At 36.6% G+C, this 26025-nt stretch overlaps 1 protein-coding gene across 1 annotated transcript in view; it reads left to right on the forward strand.

Annotated features, from left to right (window-relative positions):
- Positions 1–26025, forward strand: part of STXBP5L (syntaxin binding protein 5L) — a 220723-nt gene that overhangs the window by 136657 nt on the left and 58041 nt on the right. The window contains exons 11-17 of the mRNA XM_067302244.1: positions 1329–1401; positions 2696–2843; positions 5570–5637; positions 6880–6920; positions 10312–10529; positions 14500–14672; positions 21537–21662. Of these exons, the coding sequence (XP_067158345.1) occupies positions 1329–1401; positions 2696–2843; positions 5570–5637; positions 6880–6920; positions 10312–10529; positions 14500–14672; positions 21537–21662 (847 nt within the window). The remainder of the gene's footprint in view (positions 1–1328; positions 1402–2695; positions 2844–5569; positions 5638–6879; positions 6921–10311; positions 10530–14499; positions 14673–21536; positions 21663–26025) is intronic.

The following is a 26025-nucleotide window of genomic DNA, read 5'->3' on the forward strand; positions in this document are numbered from 1 at the left end:
TTCATAGCAGGCCTGAAAGGGAAGTAAATCAGTCAGTTTACTCAGCCTTTTGGCATCGGCTATCTGATGAGTGTAATGTGAGCCTGTACATGCTGGAATGGCTTGCTGCTCTTCAACTGATAGTCTTGATTTTATATTTACAATTTTTAAAATAGTATTTACATTATTAACATGGAGGTACCTTGTGCATGAAGAGGAGCATATACTTGTCTTTTCAATCTAAAAACATTTATCTATTATAAAAGAAAAAAGCATTAAGAACAACTAAATAATCTGCTAAAGAGAGTATGGGAGTAAGGAACATGACATTATCTGAATTGAACATAGCAGACTTATAGGAGTATTATAACAATTATGTAGCTTTGTAAAGCAGTTTAGGTAGTGTAAGCTTTTATTATGAAATGTATTTTCTGGGGGGAAAGTCATAAATAATTATGTAGAATAGGTTATAGATATCTTTCTCCAGTTATACTGTCTCTGTTGAACTCAAATGAATTGATCTGTATTTAAAAAGCAAAAATCAACTCTGTTAAATTTGATAGCACTATAATTTGAATGCCAGCATAAGATGAAACTTAGGTAAAAATGCTCCCTTACAAAAGAAAAGTGGCTGAAAGATCACAATCCACCACTTCAAGTGCAGCTTTGTACTTTAGTGGGACAAGGAGCAGTTCTCCTTTTCACACCCTCAGTCTGACACATGGGTGCTCCCCCCACCCCAGCCCCAGCTTTGTTTGCAACACAGTCTATCTTTTGGATCATCTGCTAACTCTCCAGAATACTTCTGTCATGTTGTTTCTTCGGTTTTCCCTTGCTATTGTTAAAATGAGGGTCTAGAGAACATTTTCCTTTGGAATTCCTTTGGAATTGAGGGCATTATGCATCGTCAGGTAGACACAACCAGCTGTTCACAGTCTGTTTTTGAAGAACAGTTGAACACAGAAAAGTATTACTACTGGAGAATGAAGATACGTTTTCTGTGTAGTAATTGGTTCAGTGATGCAATAATACCACAACTTCCACATATTCTATTTCTTTTCTTTCAGTTTGCCATTATGTTGGCATGCTATAACAGGCCACTAGAGTTCTGCCATGTACAGTGATCAGCTGTATGGCCCAAAAGTCATTTCTCTTCTCAGTTCCTATCTGGCCCTAATCAAATGCTTTCTAGTTTGCCGGTATGTCTAGTTATTGTAGGGTTTGTATCTCAGATAAAAGAGTGATATTCGTCCCTCTGTGAGTGTTTAGAGGTTATAAACCTGACTTGCTTATTTAAAATGACTAGTAGGAGAACTCCATGTTTTTTATACTTGATTCCTCACTTACAGAATTTCAAGAACCCTATGCTGTAGTTGTGCTTTTGGAAAAAGATCTCATTGTTGTTGACCTGACACAAAGCAAGTAAGTACGAAGTCTTATATGAAGTTAGCAGATAAAATCTGTCCAAATGTTATCATACAATGTCATTTTGCTATCCAAAGTTAGTCATTCTTTGTGATAATTCTATATGATTACCTCTACCTTAAGAGCTAAGGTTTTAATAGATAAGCACTTATGATAATATATTTTTTAAGCTTAGGAATAAATCTAAGCCTGTGGTCTCTTCAGCACAGCCCTCCAACATGCACATGCTGAATCATAACCTAAATTTGTGTTGGAAACCAGATTCAACAAGTACTTTTATGCATGTCTGACTTCACTAGACTCTGCAGGGACTACCACTTAAGTATTTAATCAAGCATGTTAATAAATAATGGCATTGATTTATAGTGACAGATCTATGGGATTCTTTCATAATCCAGTCGCTGTTTTAAATGACAAGTAATTCTTTCACTCTGGGATCAATATTATTATGAAAATGGAACTATACTTTATGTAATGCAGGATCCAATTCTTATTTTGTTATGCCTCCAACAGTAACAGTTATGTACATCCACATTCACACTGGTACAACTAAGAATAGATTTTTGCCCTTAACATCTTAAAACATTTTAACTGAATCATATTCTGATCTCACTCACTTTCAAGAATAATTCAAGTCAACTCAGCAGTATAAAATGGATGTAATCGAGATCAGAATCAGGCTTTCTGCATTTTTGAATTATGAATGGCACTGTGTAATCTGCTAGGAGTGAGGCCATCCTTTTGGTCAGACAGTCCAAAATGGTGCAAGTGAGAAATAAACTGAGATCGACTTCATCTGTTATTGCTATTGTTCATTGTAGAATCAGCAGTCTATCAACACAATAAGCAAAAATATTCAGTATAAAATCCACAACTGTATAGGTAATTCTTAGGTCATAACATAAATCATATGTGTGAGTATGATGCTTCTAGAAAATGTATAACCTCTGTATTTCTTAAATAAAATTTTGAGGTGTTGGGAAAAATTAGATCCTAATCCTCATTCACATGAGTAGTCCTATTAACCTTAGGAACTAGTCACGTGAGTGGGTATTTACATTACAAGAAGAGGATTCTTATCACAACACAAGAATTTTTGTATCCTTATTTGAATAACTACACATTATTATTGACATTAAGAACAATACCTATGTTTGAAAAACTAAGGGAAAATGACATTTATTAGTAATAGTTTTACTTAGATTATTTTATATACTTTAATATAAGAATATTTTTTCTTATATGCTTCAGTGTGTCACAGTGGTTCTAATAAATTGTCTTCCTTGACTAGTTTTCCAATCTTTGAAAATCCATATCCCATTGACATTCATGAGTCACCTGTTACCTGCACAGAGTATTTTGCCGACTGTCCTCCAGATTTGATTCCTGTACTCTATTCTGTAGGAGCAAAACATAAAAAGCAAGGATACAGCAATAAGGTAAACAAAAACAATGTTGTTTTAAATGAAGTGTAACTAGATGTACAACTTACGCTTTTGTAATACCTTGCTGATTTTTTTTTCATTGTGCTGCTTCTTTAATAATCACTTCCAAGTTGGTCCAACCAGCAGCTCAGAGGTTGAATATGACCTGCAGAGGTGCTTAAACGCACCTAGTGTTTTTCCTCAGAGGAAACAGCCAGTGGATGTTCAGGCAGCCTGTGCCCATCTAGTACCTCAGATGATACACAGCAAGAGCTTAGAACCAGGGCAGCTGCCACAGAGCCTATTTGAGAAGGGCAGAGGAGGCTGCAGGCAGTCTTCCTTCTGTGGTTGCTTATGGCCTGATATTTGTCCCTCTGAAACACCATCAGTTAAATACAACCGTTAACCACCATTATATAGGATTTAATGGCATGACTGCTGGAGTTATGCTGCTTCAGATTGAGTTAAAGGAATACCATCAGTATAAAACTCAAACTTGTCTGAATATGCTATCTCTACTAGAGAAAAAAGTAGCACTTTAAATCATTACAACAGAATGAAGTTAGCAGAAAAGCTTCAGTAGAAGTTGAGAGTTCACAGCATCTCTGTGAAATTTTTATTAAATGGGGATATTAATAATTATTTTACTGAGCTACTGAAGTCTTAATGAAATGATTTTAGAAATAATACCAGCTGCAGAAATAAAAAAAGGAAATACTATTATTTTATAGATTTCGAGCATTAATCTGGTATGTGTTTTGATTAGAACCAATCCATCATAAATAATTTAGAAAAAACTTCAGGTAAACAAATCAGAGTTATCATCATTTTTCTATTCTTATGAACAGAAGTATTCTTCTTGGAGCTGCATGGTTTTCCTTGAACTGAAAAACTGGACCCTGTGTATTTCTTTTGGATATTGATTGAGCAAAGCACTTAAGAAAATATTATTTTTTCTCTCACTTCAACCTGTCTGCTTATCTATCCTTGTTTTGTATGCATAGCTTCCCAAACTTTTCCCCACCTACCCGTATTCATTGTACACTCTTTTGTCCACTTGCTTTATTTGTGCACACACAAATATACCCTCTGAATGTAGCTTACCACTTACTTGCCGTCGACCCATTTCTGTGCTCCCACGCGTCCATTCCATATATTCACATATCCACTTTGTGCTCCTAATTTTTTTCCACCCACTTATACTCTGCACGCATCCTCACCCACTCTGCACATATGTCATCCTCCACATTTTGTTCTACCAGCCTCATCTGAGAAAGAGAAGGGGAGTCTTGCCATTAGTACACAAAAGACAGAGAAGGGATGATGATTTCATATATTCTGTGAAAGTCACAGAATCACAGAATGGTTGAGGTTGGAAGGGACCTCTGGAGATCATCTAGTCCAACCCCCCTGCTCAAGCAGGGTCACCTAGAGCACATTGCACAGGATCGCGTCCAGGTGGGTTTTGAATATCTCCAGAGAAGGAGAGTCCACAACCTCTCTGGGCAGCCTGTTCCAGTGCTCTGTCACCCTCACAGTGAAAAAGTTTTTTCTCATGTTCAGATGGAATTGTCTGTGTTTCAGTTTGTGCCTGTTGCCTCGCGTCCTGTCACTGGGCACCACTGAAAAGAGTCTGGTCCCATCCTCTTGACACCCTCCCTTCAGATACTTGTACACATTGATAAGATCTCCTCTCAGCCTTCTCTTCCCCAGGCTAAACAGGCCCAGCTCTCTCAGTCTTTCCTCATAAGAGAGATGTTCCAGTCCCCTAATCATCTTTGTAGCCCTTCGCTGGACTTGCTCCAGTAGTGCCACATCCCTCTTGTACTGGGGAGCCCAGAACTGGACACAGTACTCCAGATGCGGCCTCACCAGGGCTGAGTAGAGGGGGAGAATCACCTCCCTGGACCTGCTGGCAACACTCTTCCTGATGCAGCCCAGGATACCATTGGCCTTCTTGGCCACAAGGGCACATTGCTGCCTCATGGTCAACTTGGTGTCCACCAGCACTCCCAGGTCCTTCTCGGCAGAGCTGCTTTCCAGCAGGTCAACCCCCAACCTGTACTGGTGCCGGGGGTTATTCCTCCCCAGGTGCAGGACCCTGCACTTGCCTTTGTTGAACTTCAGGAGGTTCCTCTCCGCCCACCTCTCCAGCCTGTCCAGGTCTCTCTGAATGGCAGCACAGCCCTCTGGGGTATCCACCACTCCTCCCAGTTCTGTATCACCAGCAAACTTGCTGAGGGTGCACTCTGTCCCTTCATCCAGTTCATTGATGAATAAGTTGAAGTCGCATTTCCTCATCTTGTATCTCAGATATTATGCTTGGATACTTGTTTCCTAGTTTTCTGGGCAAGCATCTTCAGTAGTCCTCATGCTCAAAACTGATTCTCAGTCCTGTTCAGTGTCCTATACCAACTCCAAGAGTCAACCCGTGTGAAAAAAGTGGCAGGATTGTTTGCTATTCCTTCCTCTAGTTCCTTTTATGAATTATTGCAGTGTTAAAGCTGTAAGTATTTTACCTTCCCAAGTAGATGTGCAGAAATTTTTTAAAATATAGAACTTTAATAGATAATATAAAAATATTAGTAAGTTTTAAAAGCTTCTAATGCTACACATCTTTGCTCCTTTTTATGAGCTGTAGTGTTTTTTGAAGAAGAGGTTGTCAACTCTTGAGTTCAAAAATTAACCAATCAAGACCATCCAGATTAGTTCTGATCTCTGTATTCTTGTTCTTTGCTTAGGAGTGGCCAGTCAGTGGTGGAGCATGGAACCTCGGAGCACAGACATATCCTGAAATTATTATTACAGGGTGAGAATGAAACTGAAATTTTGTGCTTTTAAATGTTAGCATCTAGAGCTTTTGACTATGGACTACCTACAGGCGAGAGTTAAATCTTGACAGGGTGTCAAAGTTTACATATTCTGGCCTCTTTGATTGAGGTAGGTAGTTTTTATTCTTGGTGCAGAGTCACCACAGAAATTCCCATTTGCTGGAGAAAACAGGACTTTGTACTCAGGGGCAAACTATTGTGAGAATTACTGATTGAGGTCCCAGTGCTAGGGGACAAGTCTATAAACTTATGAAGGTGGGATCTTTGGAAAGGAGTATCCATTACAAGAGAAGTTTGTGGCCCTGAAGGGCACAGAGAATAGCATTAAAAAGGGGGCCAGTTGTTCTTCCACATCTTTGACCTCCTGGACTCAAGAATGGATTTGGAGTTCTTTTTGGAGTTCTTTTTAATACACCAGCATTAGTGATGATGTGGTGCACTGGGATGAATTTCACCTTGTATGTGAGAGACAGTCCCAAAGAAAAAAGACATAGAAAGTCTCAGGTCGCAGTGGCAGCCCCATGAACAATCCCTGCTGGGTTTTCAAGGCACCCCACTGTAAAACAGAAGCCTGTAAAACAACCACCTTACGTGATGGAGTCTATGTTTACATCCAGTCTCAGCCACACAGATGTTAGCAATACATTTGATAAATTGTTATAATCAATGATACTTAAAAGCTATTTTTAAAAGTAAGATTATGATATCGGCTGGAGTACTCGTAAGGGGAAGAAGAGATTATTCTCATCTTAAACAGAAATGTATCCTTTCTCCAATTCTACTCCAAGAATGATTTTCTACTAATAAAAAACACACAGTAAGGTTTTAAGAAAAATGAACTTAGCCTCTGTCTTTTCAAAATTAGATAGCATTTTTATAGTACAGAGACTTGATGCTGGCCCACTGCAAGGCCAAAGGTACTGTATCTTACACTTGCCATTAGTATGGCAACTATTTTCATCCTATTGCAATCTTAAAATTCATTGGGGGGTTAGTTCTTTATAGGAAATGCATCAAAAAACATTTTATTAAACTAAATAAATGAATAACAAAATATTTTCTTATACTTAATATGGATATCACTATATATTGTCAGTAAGGTATGAAGAGTTACCACACAAACAAAGTACAGTATTATATTTATCACTCACTGAAAGTATAAAATGGTTAGAGTTGCATCTTGTTTTAACACATTTAATTTTTGTGTGTTTTTTTTTAAGCCATGCAGATGGATCGGTAAAGTTTTGGGATGCTTCTGCCAGTAAGTGTCTGAAGTCCACTTTTATATAATATTAACAAGTCACATAAATATATGATATTTAACAATATGAGTAGTAATATCTGCGATGGTATAATTTGGAATAATGAGGTAAAATTAAGTGACTATTTGATTAAATTAGGGGGAAAAAAAACTGTTAGTGAGATATGTTAGGCTGAAATGAGTGAAAGTCAAGGAGAGTGATAAAAACTCCAGACATGATATATTGAAACCTGTGGTAAATAATTCCTAGGATGTTATTCTGTTATGTGTATAGAAAAATGGGCTGAATTAGATCTAATGTTCAGTTCTATTGCTCATGTCTCTTCTGTTCTGAGTACAATATATTCTTTTTACAGCTAAGTAAAAACAAAATATTGAAATACAATTATACATCCTAATACATGTCTAATTCATAATTTTTCCCTCAAATATCATGTGGTACATTATCCCTTTAAATCTATGTGTTTATTAAATTTGTGAATATTTGGGGAGGGGGACAGGGGGAGGGAAAGACCCAAATCTTTACTTGTCTAACCTTCAGTTCCAGGAAATAATTGGGAAGCGTTTCCATTCATTCTAGCAGGGAAACACTTCAGAAAATAGTTGTTTCATACATTCTGGCTATAACTATATATATCATAAAACAGAATTTTTCCTCTACAGAAAATACATAGAGTACTTATTAGTAAAATGTCTTTCTTAAAAATATACACATATATTGGTTGAAATCTAAAATGTTTTGATTCAAACAATATAACTGTGCCTCATAGAAGTTGCAGTAGAGATACCTCATATTCTATTTCCTCTGTGATCCTAGGATCTCTGAGGAGAATATCTCTTCCATGAGGTATCCCCACAGTATTCCCACTTCTTTAAGAAAAGCAAATGTGAAAGGAATAGCTCTCTGAAATATTAGGCATAGGGAGATTTAGTTTGATGCTAATGACCGGTCTATAATGGTGATAAAGAACACAGAGTATGAAATACTTATACTACCTGCTACTTCCATGTAGCACTACAGAATTATCATGAGTAATAGTACTACCAATTCCATCCAAATATGGGGAAGATATACAAGATTTTAACGTTGGCTAAACCTGATGAGTTTCTCAGGTAATTGTCTTTTTGCCTAATAGCAAATCCTTTCACTTATCAGGTTGGACAAGGAGAAAATGAGGATTTCCAAAGCCTTGTTGCATACAGGAATTTTTTATAGGCCTGCCAATTGAACATGATTAGAAATTAGCTGTTATGGTGAGTTAAGTTATGGTGAGCACCAAAAAGAAGAAAAGGGTTAAAAGACCTATTTTAGAAGCTATCAGTAATATAGAAAATGACTTGATAACATTTCCTTCTAAGTTTGTTCAAAAAATGGTATTGAGGTCCTAGGAGTTTATCTACAAAGACAAGAAGTTTTAAAGAGCTTTAATATAAAGAAAATGGAGGTAATGACTTTCATATAGAGAATTAGCATAAGGCATTAGACCTAGTCTTGTGCATATTTCATTACATATCTGTGCTCTCCTTGGCAGGATTGTGCAAATACAGGAATTAATGTTAATCTGAAACAAAACAGATTGTTGTAAGATTTGAAATCATTTAGCAAATATGCTTCATTGGAACCAATGTACTAGTGATTTTTTCTGTAAATACTGGCAGAAATGGGGAAAGGAAAAAACTTCTCATCAAGAATAAATACAGAATAACTAAACAGTATGTATATGCTGCAATACGAATTGGTTTTAGAGGTAAAAGCTTAGATGATTCTGAATATTCAAAGATCCCTTTAACAGAAATGGAACTTTCAGTGCATTTCTGAAGTCCTGGTCTTAATCCTGCTTCTCAAGATAATGTACTGCCTTACTGGTACAGTACTCGGTACTTACTAGTTACAAAGTTTTAATTTAAATTATTTTATTGGAGTTCAAATTTTGTTTGAGGATTCACAGCAAACATGATATCCTGCTGATATTTGAAAGCAGAAAGTACTTCACTAGTAGACATATTTTAATCAAGCAATTTTGTATGTCAAAGCACAGATCTGTGGGAGACAGGGCGTTGCTAAGCCATTGAAGCAGTTTTCCAAATTTATCTTTGCTCAAAAGCCATTGCTGTTTCTTGTTTGCTCCTGTGCAGATGGTGCATAGTAATTCCCAGAAGCATAAGGCATAGGGTCTCTCCTTGTCCGTACTGTGCCCTAAGATACTGTAATTCTTCCAGTCCCAGTATGCACAGACCCAAGGTGTCCGATTCTAAGTGCCAGCCTGGATTTGCCAGTGGGATTTAGTACATCCTGAGGACTCTTCCACCATCACAGAGGGCCAGAAGAATTATACATTCATTACAGAAGCCCTTGCTGTAACCTGTGAAGATTTAGTAGCATGCATATGCTAAGACTCCTAGAATATATCTGCACTGCAAAATTAAGATGTAATTATGCTGCGTTTTTAGTCTCATTACATACTTAAAACACCATTCTTCCATCTTTTTGTTGTTTGTTACACAAGCTAGCTTGACTGATATAGCACAATAACACTGACATATGCAACAGCTTTACCTTTATATATGTATACACCCTTACAGGTGCTGGGCCTGACTGCCTGTTGTTCTGACCTTATGCAGTCATTAATTAATGCCACTGATAAATTAATGCATAAAAAGGGTAAAACACAACAGGCAAGGATGTTAATAGTTTATACTCACTCCCCAGTGCTGTGAATGACTAAGGAGCAATCACACAGAGCAGCTGTAAAAGGTTTGTCAATAAAACAGAATGTGGTTAGTTATAATCCCTTAACCTCCAAAATTCACTGCAGTGATGTTCTAGTCTTCACCGAGGCTTCTGGATATTAAGGTCTGATATATAGGTACAGATGTAGATATATTTATTAGTCAGTAATTTATTAGTCAATTATTCAAAGCATTCTAGAACTCCTGTTCTTTCAGAAAGTCTTTGGGTTGCCTCAGCCTGCAGAATACTTTCCTATTTTTTCCCTTGAAATCCCGTACATCCATTTTCTCTCAAGACAATAACCTCAGACAAAAGAAATCTTATCTCATTAGAAAAATAGCTGCATGTATCACAGCTTCTCCTTAACACTGAGTATGAACGTAACTATGGACATATGATTGACACACTCCTTTGACATCCTGTCTCAGAAAGTATTAACAAATACTTCACAGGCAATTATCCATTTTGGAAATATTAAATGCATATCTAACCAGTATTGTGTACCAGAATATACTGTATAATACCCCTATTTTTTTTCCTGTAGGCCTTCATATGATTCTTTGTTATGCCACAACTGAAAAGATGATAGTTTCTGAGGAATTTTATAACTGATTTGTTTAATGTTAAACAGTATTTTTAAAATGTTTTAATATTTTGCAGTTACTCTACAGATGTTGTACAAGTTAAAAACATCAAAGGTGTTTGAAAAACAGAAATTAGGAGAAGGAAAAGCAACAGCTGAGATTGTGGAAGAAGACCCTTTTGCTGTTCAGATGATGTACTGGTGTCCTGAAAGCCGAATTTTCTGTGTGGCAGGAGTTTCTGCATATGTGGTTGTTTACAAGTTCAGCAAACATGAAGTAAATACAGAAATTGCAGTAAGTCCTTCAAAATTTTACTCTCTTATAATAGACCAGCATTTCTAATTCTGAGTGCCCTGCTGCCTCTGTGCTTATATACTTAAATATAACTTATATCAAACTATGTAAATATAGCTTTAGGAACATTCAATTTTAAACCTTTTAAGTGAGATCTTGATCCTACTGAAGTTGGTAACAAAAATCTAACTGAGGTTTTGGGAGCCAGCTCTCCACTTTTTTGCTTTAATGGTAATATATAGTATGGATTTCAGACATGATTTGCTTTTAAGACTTTATGATACTGTAAGTTTCTGCCATACTTACCAGCTCTAAAAATTCTGGGTGCTATATATTTTATCAGATAATATACATTGCATACATACATAATATTGCTCTTTTTAATTCAAGCATTTCATCTCTTTAGCTTATGTTCATAGTGTTTATAACACAAGGGAACTGCAAATTATCACTACCTTTAACAAAATAAAGAGTTGCTGGTTTTTTGGCTTACACTGACTTTGTTTCCTCAAAAGTGAACACTGTATGTAATGTCGAACTACTTATGCCTAAGCAGTTGAAACTGATAATTTCCTAAACATCTTGTTCCTTATTCCTGTTCAAATACTCCTTTTTCTAACTTCAGATCTTAAGCAGTCACTTGATTCGATGTAGAAGCAGACAGTTCATATTCTTTTAACTGCACTGCAGTCACCTTGTATTTACCATAGTAACACAGCAAGTCTGACTTAAATTTAAACTTTGTATTTCTGTTCTGCACAGGAGCAGCAACGATTGCTAATAGAGTGGCTAAACAGCATTCATAATATAAAGTATTCTTTCTTAAGTCTAAGATGTTTAACAAAAGACTGCTCTTAAGGATAAGACAATCTAAACATGAATGTCTCTCCTTCAGGCTTGCTATTAACTGGCTCTAGAGAATAGTTTGCACCTTTAGGCACTCTTGCCAGAAAGTCTTTCTCTGTGTCTGCCAGCTCTCAACAAACCCCAGTGGTTGAAACCAAACTTTCCCTTCCATTTTCCACCTCTCCAACAAAAATTCTTTTCCTTTTCACAATATTATAATGTCCTTTTGATATCTATGGCTCTAGCCTGGCAAAAACATTTGTGTCACTTTTGGGCTGTAATCATGTGCCAGTTGGCCAGGAGATTCATTACCCTTTCAGGAAAGTTTAAAAACTAATGAACAGTAATTTTGCCTTACTGACCAGCTGATCTGTAATGATATTATTACATCTGAGTGTCCTTATAGTATTCCATAGCAACAGCACATTATCTTTTATTACCTCTCTTTTATTTTCCTTGTTTTCCTGTCTCTTACTTTTTCAGCTGAATTGCAGCAGAACTTGTATTTTGTAAAATGTAATAGTATGTACAATTTAACAGTTTCTCAGATTTCATCTGTAGTTTGGAAGCATTTGTATAAGGAATTGTTCTGTGAAAAGTTGTTCTACTATTACCTAATATTGCTGACATAGTCAATGAGTTCCCCTGGATTTTGTGCATCCCTGTTCTACAGATGTGTCTCAGCTTTTGGTTTCAACATTTTCATTGCAAGCACTCAATCTTCACTCCTAATTGGTCCTGGTTTTGTTTTTGTTTTTTTTATAAGAAGTATTGGAGTCTCTGTTGGAATACCTTCCTGACTTAGTTTGTCTAGCTTTGTCTACACTGAGTCTGAGCTGGTCAGTCTCAGGATCTTTCTGCTGCCTGTAGTGAGCCCAAGTTCTAGCACTGAGTGTCCTCTCTTCTCTAGCAACCAGCCTAAACTCAGCTTGAGGTCAGTCTACAAATCCCTTGTGTCCGGCAGCAGGCAGCATTTTAAGAAGGAACCCATGTTAGTTTGTCTGCCTGACATCAGTCTTGTAACATCATTGCTATGGTGAATGAAAGCATGGAGGCTACACAGAGGTTTCTTCATGTGACGGGTTAAGTCCACCCTTGAGCACACCTTAAGATATGTGTTGGCTGTGGGATCTCCTGAACAGGAGAATTATTTTCATCATTCCATATCAGACTTTGAAGGCTAGTGATATGCATGAGACACAAATTCTGCTTCATATCCAGCCTTGGAGTCATTCCCATACAGTTATGTAAAAAGCCTTTTTTCCTTTTTGCCATCTGAATCCATTCCATCTGGTCTAGCAAAGAAAAATGTGTTAAACTTTCCCACTTTTATAAGAAAGAGGTGTCTAGTAAGCATGATCACTTTCTAAGGAAAGGAACTTCAAGTACTGTGGTAGTATCAGTCTTTCCTCAGTGTAGCTCCTCTTCCAAGCTCTTGAAAAGAACCAGAGAAAAAAGTTTGCATTAGTTTGAATGTCAAAAGAAGAATCAATGAACCTAGTGATGGGATGCTCCCAAAAGATCTTTGCAAAGTGTGTCAAATAAGCTGGTATGACAGGTCTGCATTCCTTTCAAGGCCCAGTCAGCCAGGACCAATGCTTAAAAAAAATATTCACAGTCATGTGATTAGTCTAAATTTTTCCTTCTGTCTGCAAGTGAGTGATAACTAGAACTTAACAAAATGAATTTTAGTAGAAAAAGAAATACACAAAGAAAAACAACCAAAAAAGAATGATGTCCTTCTAACATGGTAAACAGAAGAAACATATTCTTCAATAGTTACTTCAGTCAAGCATGAAGATTAAACAACATTATAAATTGTTTCATTCAGGCAGCAATTACTTCCAAGAGATTAGAACACAGTATTTTGCTCATTAGTCTTTGAAGGCAAAGGCCTTTGAAGGCAAAGGTTTCTTAGTTGTTTTAGGCAAAAAATATCCATAGTTTTTGCAGTGGAGAAAGCAAAAGTGAAATTTTGGGACAGGGCACTTTCGCTTTTAATTGAATAGAATCACTTCTTTCTGAAACCTTATGTGTTTTAACACAGCACTTGATTTTAGGAATAGGAGAGTGTTCAGTACTGATCTTTATCTCCTGATTTCATAAAACCTAGCTATTTTCCTAATGCTGCCATCTTCATCTTGGTATAGATGATGTCTCAGAGAGAGATCACTAACTGAGAAGAACTTTGCAGTGTCTATATCTCTAATTGCTTCTGATCAGATGACCATTTCAGGAAACCGGCACTGAAATTACTATTCAGATAGTATTCCCAAGACCTTACCACTTTGAGGGCTGTACCTTATTTCTTATTCTTTTCAAAACAGCAATCTCCTTGGATGATTCATAAGATAGAAAAAATTACCCAACATTTATTGTGATTTTTTGAGATCATTAGTCATACAGATTTGAGCCTGTTTCTCTTTCCCTAACCAGAGAGCCCAGAATGAATGTGAAAGATAACTGGTTCGGACTTTGCTTTCTAGAATCTGCCAAACTTATTTGCCATCTAAAGAATATGGAATTTTATGGGCTGTTATCTCTGTGTGATTTCCTGACCCTTACCTATGGGCAAATGAAGTCCCTTGGTCAGTACTATCAACATTGTCAGGTTTTTGCATATTGGCTAAAATCTATCTGATAGAGACTTTGGTGTACTAGCAGTACGGAGGTGCAGTTGATAATTCTTTTAGTTATTTTGCTTAGGAAAAGAATGTTGGACAATAGGCAGAAAATTTCAGGATATTAATCCTTAGTGATGCCTTCTTATACTGAAATAATGTCTATTTTAGGGTGAATGATTATTTTCTCTTTTCATACAAAATGTTAGAAATTTGTATTTATATTCTTTCCTTTCACCTACAATAAAAGGCTTGGATGAAAGTAGGACCTGAAAGAATATGCTTACATACCCATCACCAGTGTAGGACAGATGACTAGTTCATATCTGCTTATGCTGTTAGGCTGCATAAGTAAGAAGTGACAGGTTTTTTTGCCTGCAAATAATGAAGATAAAGGTGTTTTTATTTTTAGAAAGAAAGACTTACTGATATTTATTTGAAAGTAATAGAATTTTCAGTAGCTTTCTTTATTAAATTATAACTTAGCTTTTTATTTATTTAAGTCATTAGAGGTACGGCTTCAGTACGAAGTAGAAGATATCATTACTCCTGAACCGGAAATAATTCCTCCATTTCCTGATGCCTCCTCCCAGCTTCCTTCTTTAAAGAACCTATCAGGCAGTACCAACACTGTAGCATGTGAAGGAGTGATGAAGGACAGTATCCCATGTCTTAGGTAAGACTATGCCATTGTTCAAAGACTTATCTTTCTAAAAAGTATTTGTACCAATTGTATTAATGACCTCATTAACTATCAAGAAAAGGAGATTGATCATATGTACACGGCACAAAATGAGAAGAAACCAGAATACAAAGCTAACAAAAGAGTTAAGAAAAAATACTTAACAAGGGATAATAAAAAGGCTGGAAGTAAGGACTGAAAAGATCAAGTGAGATTCAACCTGAAGTTTTAGTACAATGGGAAAAATTATAGTAAATAAAACTTGAAGGACAATTAATCAACTGCTATACTAAAGGTTCAGCTGTAATTTTCCAGTATGATGTAGGAGTAAATCTCCTTCTCACACCCACATTTTGAATGGAATATATGTGCTACAGAATAGTTCAAGAAACTTCTGAGGAACATAATTGTTTTTTGAGTTCACAAAAAGATTTCCATAAAGCCATCGTTTGCAAAGCTTTCCCTCCTTGTTTAATTAATATAACACTTAAATCTTTCTTTGTGAAAAAACATGTATGCGTTTTATGGGGAGTGGGGGAGGGAAACTGCTATAGTCATGAAACAATCTTGAAAATATACAGTTATGAAACAGTTTCACTGCGTGGAAGTGTGTACGTATTTTAAATCTTTAGAAAGTACCAAATTGTTGTTTGCTATAGTACACATTGACAGTATTTGGAGTAGTTTAGTATGTTCTTACTAAAAAGGCAGATAAATCATGGGTTTGAATAGTTTCAAAACAGAGTTCCATACAAGATTCTGTAAACTGTAATTTCACAGCAATTATAGTGCACTGCTGATAACAATTATTGCTCTCATTTTAGTGAATTCACTATTATTTTAGTCTAATTATTATTAAATATTTTAATGCTTCAGTTATTTCAAAAGCAGTTTAAGTGAACATTGCCTAATTTTGCAGACACTTCAGTCTGTTGTGCTCCTGAAAATAGTGTCTTAGCATTTAAAAGCAATATTGTGACATTGTTCATGCATAATTGACAGTATTTACTTGGCATCCTGTTAATCTGTCCACCTCATTCAGTAAGGCAGCTGAATCTCAGACCTAATTTTAGTCATGAATATAAACCATTAAAGTTAATAGAAGAGGCAGTGAGAAGTTATTAAAAAAATCCCAAATTGAAAACTTTTTTTTTTTGCCATTGAAATTGATAAGAACACAGTAGTTGATTTCAGTGGAATAAGATTTTTCTGCAGGGAAATGTTTGGGTGGATAGGGAGAGAGGGTCTTTATCTTGAACATAGAATGGTTCTTGTGAACTGGTAGAGGTTCTGCTGGTTAGTGTTTAGATGTTTGCTTAACTCACTATATAATCTCACATTAAACTGGCAGACTGACTTGTGTCCAATTTTGCATAAAGTAAGGATATAATTATTTTGTTAGAGAGGTGATTTTTTTAAAATCAAAATAATGATACTACTACAACTGCTGGCATACTCCTTCTTGCATTGATTTAAAAGTATATTGTGCACTTTCACATCCCTTTCTATAGGGAAAGAGATACAAATACCCCCATTCTTTCCCCAAACCCTAATCAGGCACTCTTTCCTTTTCTGTCCAAAGACTTCTGTTCTAAGCAGAAGTATGATGATAACATGAAAGTAGTGTTGGAGATGCAGAAAATCCACTAAACACCCGGATGCTGGTATTGAGTTTATATGCAAGTCATACAGGTGGGCAGCAGTACAGAATCTAAGATATAGTGATAGTAATGTAATGCTGCAGCCACCTACACTTGAAAGGTGGTTGCACAACTTGAACTATAATATATTATGCATAAAATTTTGTATACAGACTATTTTTGCATTTCTTTTCATAGTTGCTTCTCAACCTCATTACAGCGAATGGGTGGCACTGTGCACCACGTAATTTTTGCTCGTCATTACCAGAAGTCAGTGTCTGAAGGTATTTGTCTTTGCAGACAGGTACTAGGAGGCTAGTGATTGAATGTACTGAAGTAATGAAAGCTTAGCATTTTTCTTTAATCAAAAGTAAATGTTATCAAGAGAGGTGTGAAAAAAATAATTCTTGCTTATTTCAGAAGTTCTTATAATAAATATGCTGTTGAAATAGCATAGGAAACTGATGTATTTGTTATTATCCAGATAAAACATTTTTGGCATAAATACTATCATCAAAAAATTATACCCAGAAGGTAAGTCTTTGTTCCCAGACTTTTGTTATCTTCTCAAAATTAGGTCAATTGTGGGTTTTGACAGATGTCTCCGAAGTGATAAAAGTCTGTGATTATCTCATGAAGAAAACTAAGAAAACAAAGTTGACAGCAAGCAAATTCAGCATAATGAGAACAAGTCAAGGAAAACACTGAAATATCTATATTCCTTCTGTACATACTCCTGCAGTGTGCTTCAGGCTCATAGCTGGTATAAACACTTCAAGAAAAGCAGACCAAAAAAAAAAGATGAAGAAGAAAGAAATAACATCAGTATTCAAGCAAGAGGATTTCTAAAACCAGGGAAATGCTCAAACATCCATAAAGGGGAAAGTGTTACAGGAACATAGGAATGACAAACTCAACCAAATCTGAAACTCATGTACTCCAGTCTAATGATCTTTCACCTACCACAACTTATTCTACGTTTGGAGAATATCCCTGTGAAATAACATCCAGCTTCCTACAGAAAATCCTCAGACTTGCAGTAAAAAGTATAGAGAGAAAGGTGTTTGCCCAGATAACAACAATTTGGAAAAAAATTTAAAGGACTTTGAGTTCTCTAAATTTTTCAGTGTGCTATTAAAGACCCATTGGAAAAGTAATAACAACATAGTAAAAACATATTTTAGATGTTCAGAATTAATTCTGTAGTCATTGTCAGCCTCATGATACTTTGTTTAAGGGGAAAAGGGATAAACATTACCTTGTCTCAGACGTTTGATGGAATTCAGCATAACAGCATGCTTCGCTCTGGTGTTCCCTCACATCTTCCGTTGGGAAATATGCATGGAAATTATGTCTGCTCAGCTGAAAAGGCAACTGGACTTGAGTTTTGCTTTCCTGGACCTCATTTATCTGTTTTATATCCTGTATAACATTTTAAGGGCAGGAGCAGATAACAGAAAAGTAGAAATGGAGTGCAAGATGGGACCACTGCCACTAGCATGCCCCTTAATAGCTTATCCACAGCCCCAAAAGTGGGAAGGACACATTACAGAAGACATTCTGGTGGACTATTTTGTATTCAGCTTCCTTCTGCTTGCTGTGATTTTTTTTTTTATTTGAAAGGAGTTATTTGCAGCTCTTGTTTCTAGCTTCCCCAGCTCTCAAAAGGACCCCTCTCAGCAGCATGGGTGCAGAAATGTTCTCCCCTTTGTTCTCACCAATACTCCTCAGTAATCCAGGGCTTCATTAAGCTCATGGAAAGCATCACTTCAGAACTGCTGTCTTATGAACAAATGGAAAGACCAAGGCTTTATTGCCAGCAGACAGATAAGAAAGTGCAAAACTGAGCAGAGCTTTGCTGTTTATAGGAAACAAATATACATAGCTATTGCTGACGTGCACTTTGTATACTTCTGCAGTCAGAATGGGAAAAAGGTAGGAGAAGATCAGGATCATGGAAGGTGGGAGCAGATGGTTATGTCTTGGAGCTCCAGGTGAAGGTCTTGCTCCTCCTACTGAAACATCGCATGCATTCTGCTATGATCCCAGCAGGCAACATTTTCAGGAGACTATAGGACACAGTTTGAATTTTCTAATTGGACTAATAAATACACTCTGATGGGGCTGTGGAGTTTGAGGAGGCTACAGGACCTAATAAAATTGTAAATGATTGTGAGATAGTCATCGCATGTCTAACAGTAAATCCTTCAGCTCTTTCAGCACTTGCACTAGCTCCTGTTTCTACTGCTTCCTCTCTTAAGGCTTGACAAAACTGCGTACTAGTTCTTACAAGGTATCTTATGCAACCACACTACACCATGTGCTTGTTTTGGTTTGGTGAACCTGCACTTCACAAAGTCTTATCTTACTCCTGCCAGTGCCACTTTTTGGTTCCCATGATTTCTGTGGTATGCAGTAGCTCTAGTACGTTGTTGTATCTGTTGCAGGTTGGCATCAGCCATGAGTGACAAGATTCCTTATGAGATAAAATGGAAGTGGTTATTTTTTTCTTTCTAGCTAGGCAGATAAGATACCATTCATCTCCATTATTTAAATGTTGTGATCAGGCCCTCTTCCCATTTGGATCAAGACTGGTGCTGCTGAGTCCTTTCTGTTTGCTTTTATGACTGCAGGAGCCCTGAGTGGGGAGAGGAATAGTAATCCAGACCCATTGCCTGGAGGTTTGTTCTCACAGCTGGTCCTGGATGATAAGGAAGAGAAGGGAGGGAAAAAGCTTCTGCCTTTTTTTCTGTGCTGTGACCTCTTTCCTAAGACAGGATATGAGTCAAGTGACTGATTTTTCTTTAAGATAAATGCATATGTAAGATCTGAGTAATACTGCAGAAAAAAAGGAATAGAATAGTGTATCAATCCACAGTTAATGAAATCCATTTAGAAAGATAGATGAAGAATACTTTTCTCATTAAAGAGTAAATAAGGGAAAGATTTGGAAAGGTTAATGAGCCCTCTACAGTAAAAATATAAGCAGTACAGTGAGAACTGTATGACTGAAGTGATTAAACAATTCCAAGACAGTGCGGGGATGTGTTTTGAAAAAAACACTTATCAAATATATCACAAAAATCATATAATAATATATCATTAAGAAAATAGCCGTTATGCTTTAAGTACTTCTCCAAAAGTGCCTTCAAGTGTTTTTACTGCTAACACTTGAGCTTGACATTTTCTCTCTTTGTGTCATAAGGTACATCCCTGTCCAGTCTTTCCCTATGCCATGCACTGGCCATGAAAGCATGAGGTATATTGTGCAGTCCTCTGTTCTGCGTAACTCCTGTCTGAACTAGAACACTATTTGCTTTGTGAATTGTCAGTTGTGCCACTTGGGTTGTTTAGTTCAGAATTTATGCCATTTTGTCCTTCTATGGTTATTTTTTTACTTTATTTTACTTCAATTTTCTGCTTCCATCTTCACGTTTTCAAGAGTGATAGACAAATTTGTTTGATTTTCTTTTGACCACAAGGGCCCCGCTCTGTTGTTTTGCACAGTGGTCTCTTTCGTATACAGACAGTTTTTGTAGCTCTGTTATTGCATGGGATCCTGAAGAAAAACTTTGGCCCTATATCCCTTCCTGTTTCAAGTAGAAACTGTCTCTGCCCTCTTTGTTGGATCCAGCAGAAGGATCTTGCACTTCCCCCACGTTATTGTAAATGTTCAGACCTTTCATTTCTCATCCTTGATGTTTCCTGGTAGTCCTGCCATTGCCAGAGCTATATTGGTATTTTTTGTGCCACAGTCTTATACAGCCGTCTTCAAGACTGCAGTCCGAAGAAAGGAAAATCTGGCGTATTCCACTCACAAGCGGCACATCCAGCCATCTTGGCAACACAGTGGCATATCTTCCATCCTCGATGGCCCTTTTGAACTCTGACTGGAACACAGCAGTCAGGGCTACAGAAGAAGGAAGTCATATTCTCCAATATCTTTGGCTATATAGCCTCCTTTTGATACTCTAATGTCACATGGCATCCTACAACTGAACTCATGGTCAGTCCTAGGCATCTTTGTGCGTTTAGCTGAACTTTTTCTTTCTAGCTCGCTTCCTACTGAAGTGTGTGCCAAGGTCCATTCAGATCCATCTGAGTTTGGTGAGGAGAATTGTTTCAGCCCTCAATATTCTAGTCAAGATTTCTTGAAGAGCTTTTTTTTTTCTTTGCAGAGCTTTTTCATTCCTTTCTATGTATTTTTGCACTGTTGCAATTCTGATCAGTGATGCTGTGATTCAGCTTGCTTGATTTCATTGGCAAGCATCTACATCCTGCTGCTCTGCTACAGGACAGATGAGAAAATATTATCAGAAGTCTTCTGAGAAAGTTGAATCTCTCTATTTTCTTCTCATCTCTTACTTCATGATTTGTAGGCCACCAAGAAGTGCCTCATGTTACCAGGAGTTTGAGCAGATGGGTATGATTGAAAATTGGACTTAAATTTCAATGTCCCTGTACATGAAGGTGGCTAATTGCTACATTTTCATTGTTTAGTAATTCATTATGCCTATTGGAGATTAGTTACTGAATACGTTGAACCCAGATCTGTTTGCTGTAAACAGAATTCGTGGTGATGGGTGATGCAAGATCAACAGATCTGCTCTTCTGATACACCCAGCTTTGCAGGATGGAGTCCATAATGGTGCCCTGGTGATTTGAGCAAGGAGAAGAATGGAATTCTGCTGAATTGTTTTTTGAAAAGTGCTCACACTGCCAAAACCAGCTTTATTTCAGAGCAAGAAAGTTGCAACAATATAGTAATGTCCGGTTTCAAAGTTTTAGAATAAAGTACTTTAAGTTTTCCTTTTAAGTTGATTATTCATGCTGATTTTTAATTGTACATTATATACTGCAAGAAAATGTTATGAAAAAGGAAAATCAAAGCAAAGTGATTACACAAAAAATATTTTTTTTCACCCAAAGTGTTCAGCTCACCTACACCTTCTCCAGAGTTTCTCTTGTAGTGAATGCTGAAGTTTTCAGATTTGTTCTTACAGCAGAAATGAAAATCAAAACCTGGAATTCCTCAATATACCTGTTCTAATTGCAATGCATAGTCTCAACGTACCAGTACATTCACAATATGCTACAAATGCTAGTACTACTCCGAGCTTATTAAGGGATAACTACTTCACTAGTATTTCCTCAAGGGAAGCAGCTGTTAGTCATTGCCCAGTCTGTTTGTTCTAACTTTGTACCTTTTTCTTCTTAGTGTTAAGTCTCGACCTGTGCGAATGCCTCCTGGATACCAAGCAGATCTTGTTATTCAGTTGGTGTGGGTGGATGGCGAGCCTCCACAACAGATTACCAGTCTTGCTGTAAACTCTGCTTACGGACTGTAAGTAACTCAAAATTAAGGTGTATTGATTTATTCTTTATTGCACCAAATCATGTATTTTCCAGTTATGCTTCAAAGTTCTCTGCAGACCCTTAAAGTCAGAGTGAAAAAATCAAAATGTGCTATTACCCACATTCTTGGGGAAAAATTGCTTCAACAGGTAACTTGTGAAGATTGTAATATGAAATATTAAACTGTCCTTCTTGCCAATATTTTTACTGTCCCTGGTTAAAAGACTGAATCTTTGCAGAACATTTTGTCCATCCTTTCAGACAAAATCTGATTACCTTTCAGATCTATAATTTTCAAAGATATTTTGAAAGGATCACCAAGATTAAATACATTTCATAGAAATTAGTGATGTGATTAAGCACTAAATGTCATTTATCATGACCTCATATATATAACTGAGAAATTCTCTTGTGATAGCAACATTTTTGTGTGCTAATCCCCATACATGTATTGAAATTGTATATTTTCGCAAAAGAACCAGAGACCTGAAATTGAAAATTGAATAAGGAACGTTTGAATGCTAAATTCTGTATGAAAATGCAGATAGGTGTGTCTGTGAATATATTTTTGCTCAGGCTCAATTTAGTTGCTAATTTTTGATGTTTTCTCCCATTGAGAGTCACCCAGATACATTAAACTGATTTTTGAGGGAGAAGGTGTTACTTCAGTCAAAAACATAAGACTCCGTGGATATTCAGTGCCTGACCCCCACTGATTTTCAGTAGATCGCTTGACTCTGTTCAGACACTTTGGAAATTTTAAGCAGAGACTTTACATTTGTGCAAAAATATTGTGGGATGGGGATTGTTTTGTATTGGGTTTTTGTCCTGAATTTCCAGACAGTTTCCTGTTCATGGAGTCTAGAAGTTTCTTTTGTTTTACCATACCAAGATGCATTTGTCACTTGTGAAAATTGTGCTTTTTTGCCTAATTTACTCCCTTACAGGTCTCAGGCCTTAAGCCAGTATCTGACTTCTGTCTCTCACAATGCTTTCCTAAACATACCTGATTCAATCAAGTGTTTTAAATTGCTTTCTTTCTTAGCAACAGTAATAGTTTACAGGACAGCTGCCTTAAAACCAAGTTTACTAAGTACATGAGTGTTTCAGAAATAAAGATGTGAGATGATAAAAAAGCCTCAAAACCTAAAGCTAGCATTCCTACAAAGCTTACCCCCCCCCACAAAAAAATATTTCTTTGAATTTCTTCTGCAGAGTCCCTTCCCTCTTCCTCTCAATTGTCTCTCTCAGCTTTTTCCTCAGGCCTATGCTGAGAAGTTATAACCCTTCTTTTCATCAGAATTTTTTTGGATGCTTTAGTTTTCTCCTGATATCTAGCCTCACAATCTGGCAAAATAACTGTATTACTTCAGCATAAAGCTTGAGGATATGTCATTTTTGTCATGCTAGTTGTGATGTTGTTTATTTGGGTCTTTTTTCCCCTTTCTATTTTTTTCCTATAATAGCTAGCTTAACTAGGAGGAAGGAATAGGGTAGTGAGCAAGTGTGTCCTGGAGTATCTGCTTTCAGTACTCTTAATTTTGATTTCTGTAACTGTGTATTACAAGTAATAGGAACTTGGTGTCCTTGATGTTACTGCTGCCATGAAAAAGGACTAAACCAAGATATGCAAAAAATTTATCCCAGCAAAGACAAACCAACAGAAGCATTGTGAAATTTTATCTGTTTTAGTTTATTTTGTTTATTTTTAATCGTGGCAATCTACAAATTAAACATATTAACACGTGTTTTATTTCTGTTCCAATGAATCCTCAAATTCTACTTTCATAACTTATTAAAGTTACAAAATTCTTCAATTGCATTTGAAGATCTGCAAGGTTAAATGCAAATACTAAATATGACTCAAAATAGATTTTGTTGGAGTGAGGGCAGTTTCTGACAATTTATTACCCGCTCATGTGCTCCATATATGCAGCAATCTAAATATTAATTGTCGAGAAATGTCTGATGAGGATTTTATGACATTTCTATGAAAGACGAAAAGTTTCCTTACAGAACAGAATTTCTCTTAGCAACTAATTCCATTTGCCACTCAAAGTTGAGAAATTTATTCTGCTTATTTTGTCTTTGATTATATAAAGATTTGAGGCGTTAGAAATTTATCTTAAGGCTTGTTAACAGTAATCTCTGCCTAAATTTTTTCTTCTCTTCCCTCAGAAGCATTATTAACATAAATGAGCAATTTTTGATTTTCTCCTTAGAGTAATTAAGTTTTCAGATATGATAGGAAATGTTGTGTCCATGCTTGTGTGTGAACTTAGAGAAGTTTTGAAAATTGCTAACCACAAAGTGATGATCCATTTTGTGGATTTGGTGATTTGCTGACCACAGAGTGACTGATCACTAGCTTTTGTGGGTTTTGTTTGTTTGTGTTTTCTAAAATTAATAAATCTCGGGTTAATCATTTTCAAGATGCAGATGACTATCAGTTTTTTTGACAAAAGTCTTAATAGATGAGATTGGTACGTGTCATTTTTATTGCCTTGTATTTCCTTTTTTGCACCTACCTGGTCTTTTATGAACACAGGAATTGCTGTCAAAGTTTACACAAGTAATCCTTTTATTGCAATATCCTTTATCTGACAATGCCTATTAACAAATGCTTTAAAGGAAAGTGCAAGAATGCCAGTAACAAATAGTGAAATAATTTATTTCTTTTCCTTATCAGTCAGTTTCTGCTGTGAAACATGAAGACTTATGTAAAACTTTGTACAAAATGGTCTTCTGGCAATATGACTGGTAGTGTTCCTTCTTCTCCCAAGGAAACTTTATAAAAAATCTTTTGTTCTTCTGTTAAGTGAAATGTTTGTTAGTAATTTCTGAAACAGATATAACTCTAAGTACACAGACTATGGAGTTTATTCTCCAGTGCACCTTATGACCTTCTCAAATAAGCACAAAATATTGCCAAATAAAAGTGTATTTTGTACCCACTTTGAGCGGGAGTATATTCCTACTTAGGCAACAGATCAGTGAAGAATCAATGAGGGGAAAAAATACCATGCTCGTAGTACATCCATAGATGCTGTACTAAATGCACTGTTAAGTCTAGGTTAGAAAACATGATGTAGTCACAACCGGTAGAATTTGAACCACTGTTGTACATGGTACCTTAATTCGCCAGATGGACAAATATGAAGAATCTACCTTATTTTCATCCTTTACCTTTTCTATTTGCTGTATGGAACCCTCTTTTGCATGATGGAAGCAGAGGGAGAAAATGTCCAGCAAAGGAACATGTTTCATCTGTCACAGTTCCCCTTCCTCCATCTCTTTAATTCTCTTCATACTGCTTTTCTACATACAAATTAATGCGTCTCCTTAAACATATTTTGAAGCTATATCGAGAAGAGTCACATGGAGGTGAGTGCACAGCTCAGTTTTAGTGTGAACTGAGTGCCCAAATATCTTTCAGTCCTTTGAACTGACAACCTTCATCAATTTTCACATAAAATCATGGAACTTGATCAGGAATGATTCCTAATCTGATTGACCGTGGTTTGGGATTCTGAGTTTCCTGGTGGCTGTACCTCTGATCCTTTCTATCTGGAAATTAAAGCTGTAGTCTGACAGAAAAGGAAAGACTTGCATAGAATAATTATCAGTTCCTACTTAAATGGAGTCTCCATCAATGCAGTGCCAGGAGTTTGGCACATGGATTCTTTGGATAGCCATAAAGTTCTCTGTGAATTTATTTGCCATTATTTAAATTACACAGAAATAAATCAATTTTGTTTGTCTATTTTAATACTAAATCTTAAATAGGCTCAACGTATTACTGAGAGTATGAAGCAGAGATATTATCTGCTGAGATAGAGGGGGGTTTGTATGCTATGGTTAACTTCAGGTTTTTTCCTAGTTCCTACATAGAGACATGGTTAGTGTCTTTCTTTTTTGTTCCTTTTCCCTTTTTTATTCTTCTTCCTTAGCTAGATCCATGCTTTGTCTCCCCCCAACCTCTATCCCTTCCAAGCTGTGAAAAAAACATGGATAGAAAGCCTCTTTTGTGGGAGAGGAGAAAGTGCTGCTGGTCCAGCACAACTTCTTCCCCCTTTCTGAAATTGGTGTCAGCAGGAAATTGGTAGAATGCAATAGAGCAGAAGCAGGGGCCAAATACTTTTAAAGGGAATGACTAGACAGCAAAGGAAAGAAATGATCCCACCTCTTTTTCCTTATACTGAGATTGCATTCCAGATCTTAGGTAATCTCATAGTAGTTGAGAGATCTTTCCCATGTTTCAAACCACCATCAAAATGCTGGCTGTGGAAATGTTTCAGAGGGCTACAGACTGATTTAGCAGAAATCTGTGGTGTAGCTGAACTGGTGGACTT

The sequence above is a fragment of the Apteryx mantelli genome, chromosome 1 (assembly GCF_036417845.1).
Source record: "Apteryx mantelli isolate bAptMan1 chromosome 1, bAptMan1.hap1, whole genome shotgun sequence".
NCBI classification, from domain to species: Eukaryota; Metazoa; Chordata; class Aves; order Apterygiformes; family Apterygidae; genus Apteryx; species Apteryx mantelli.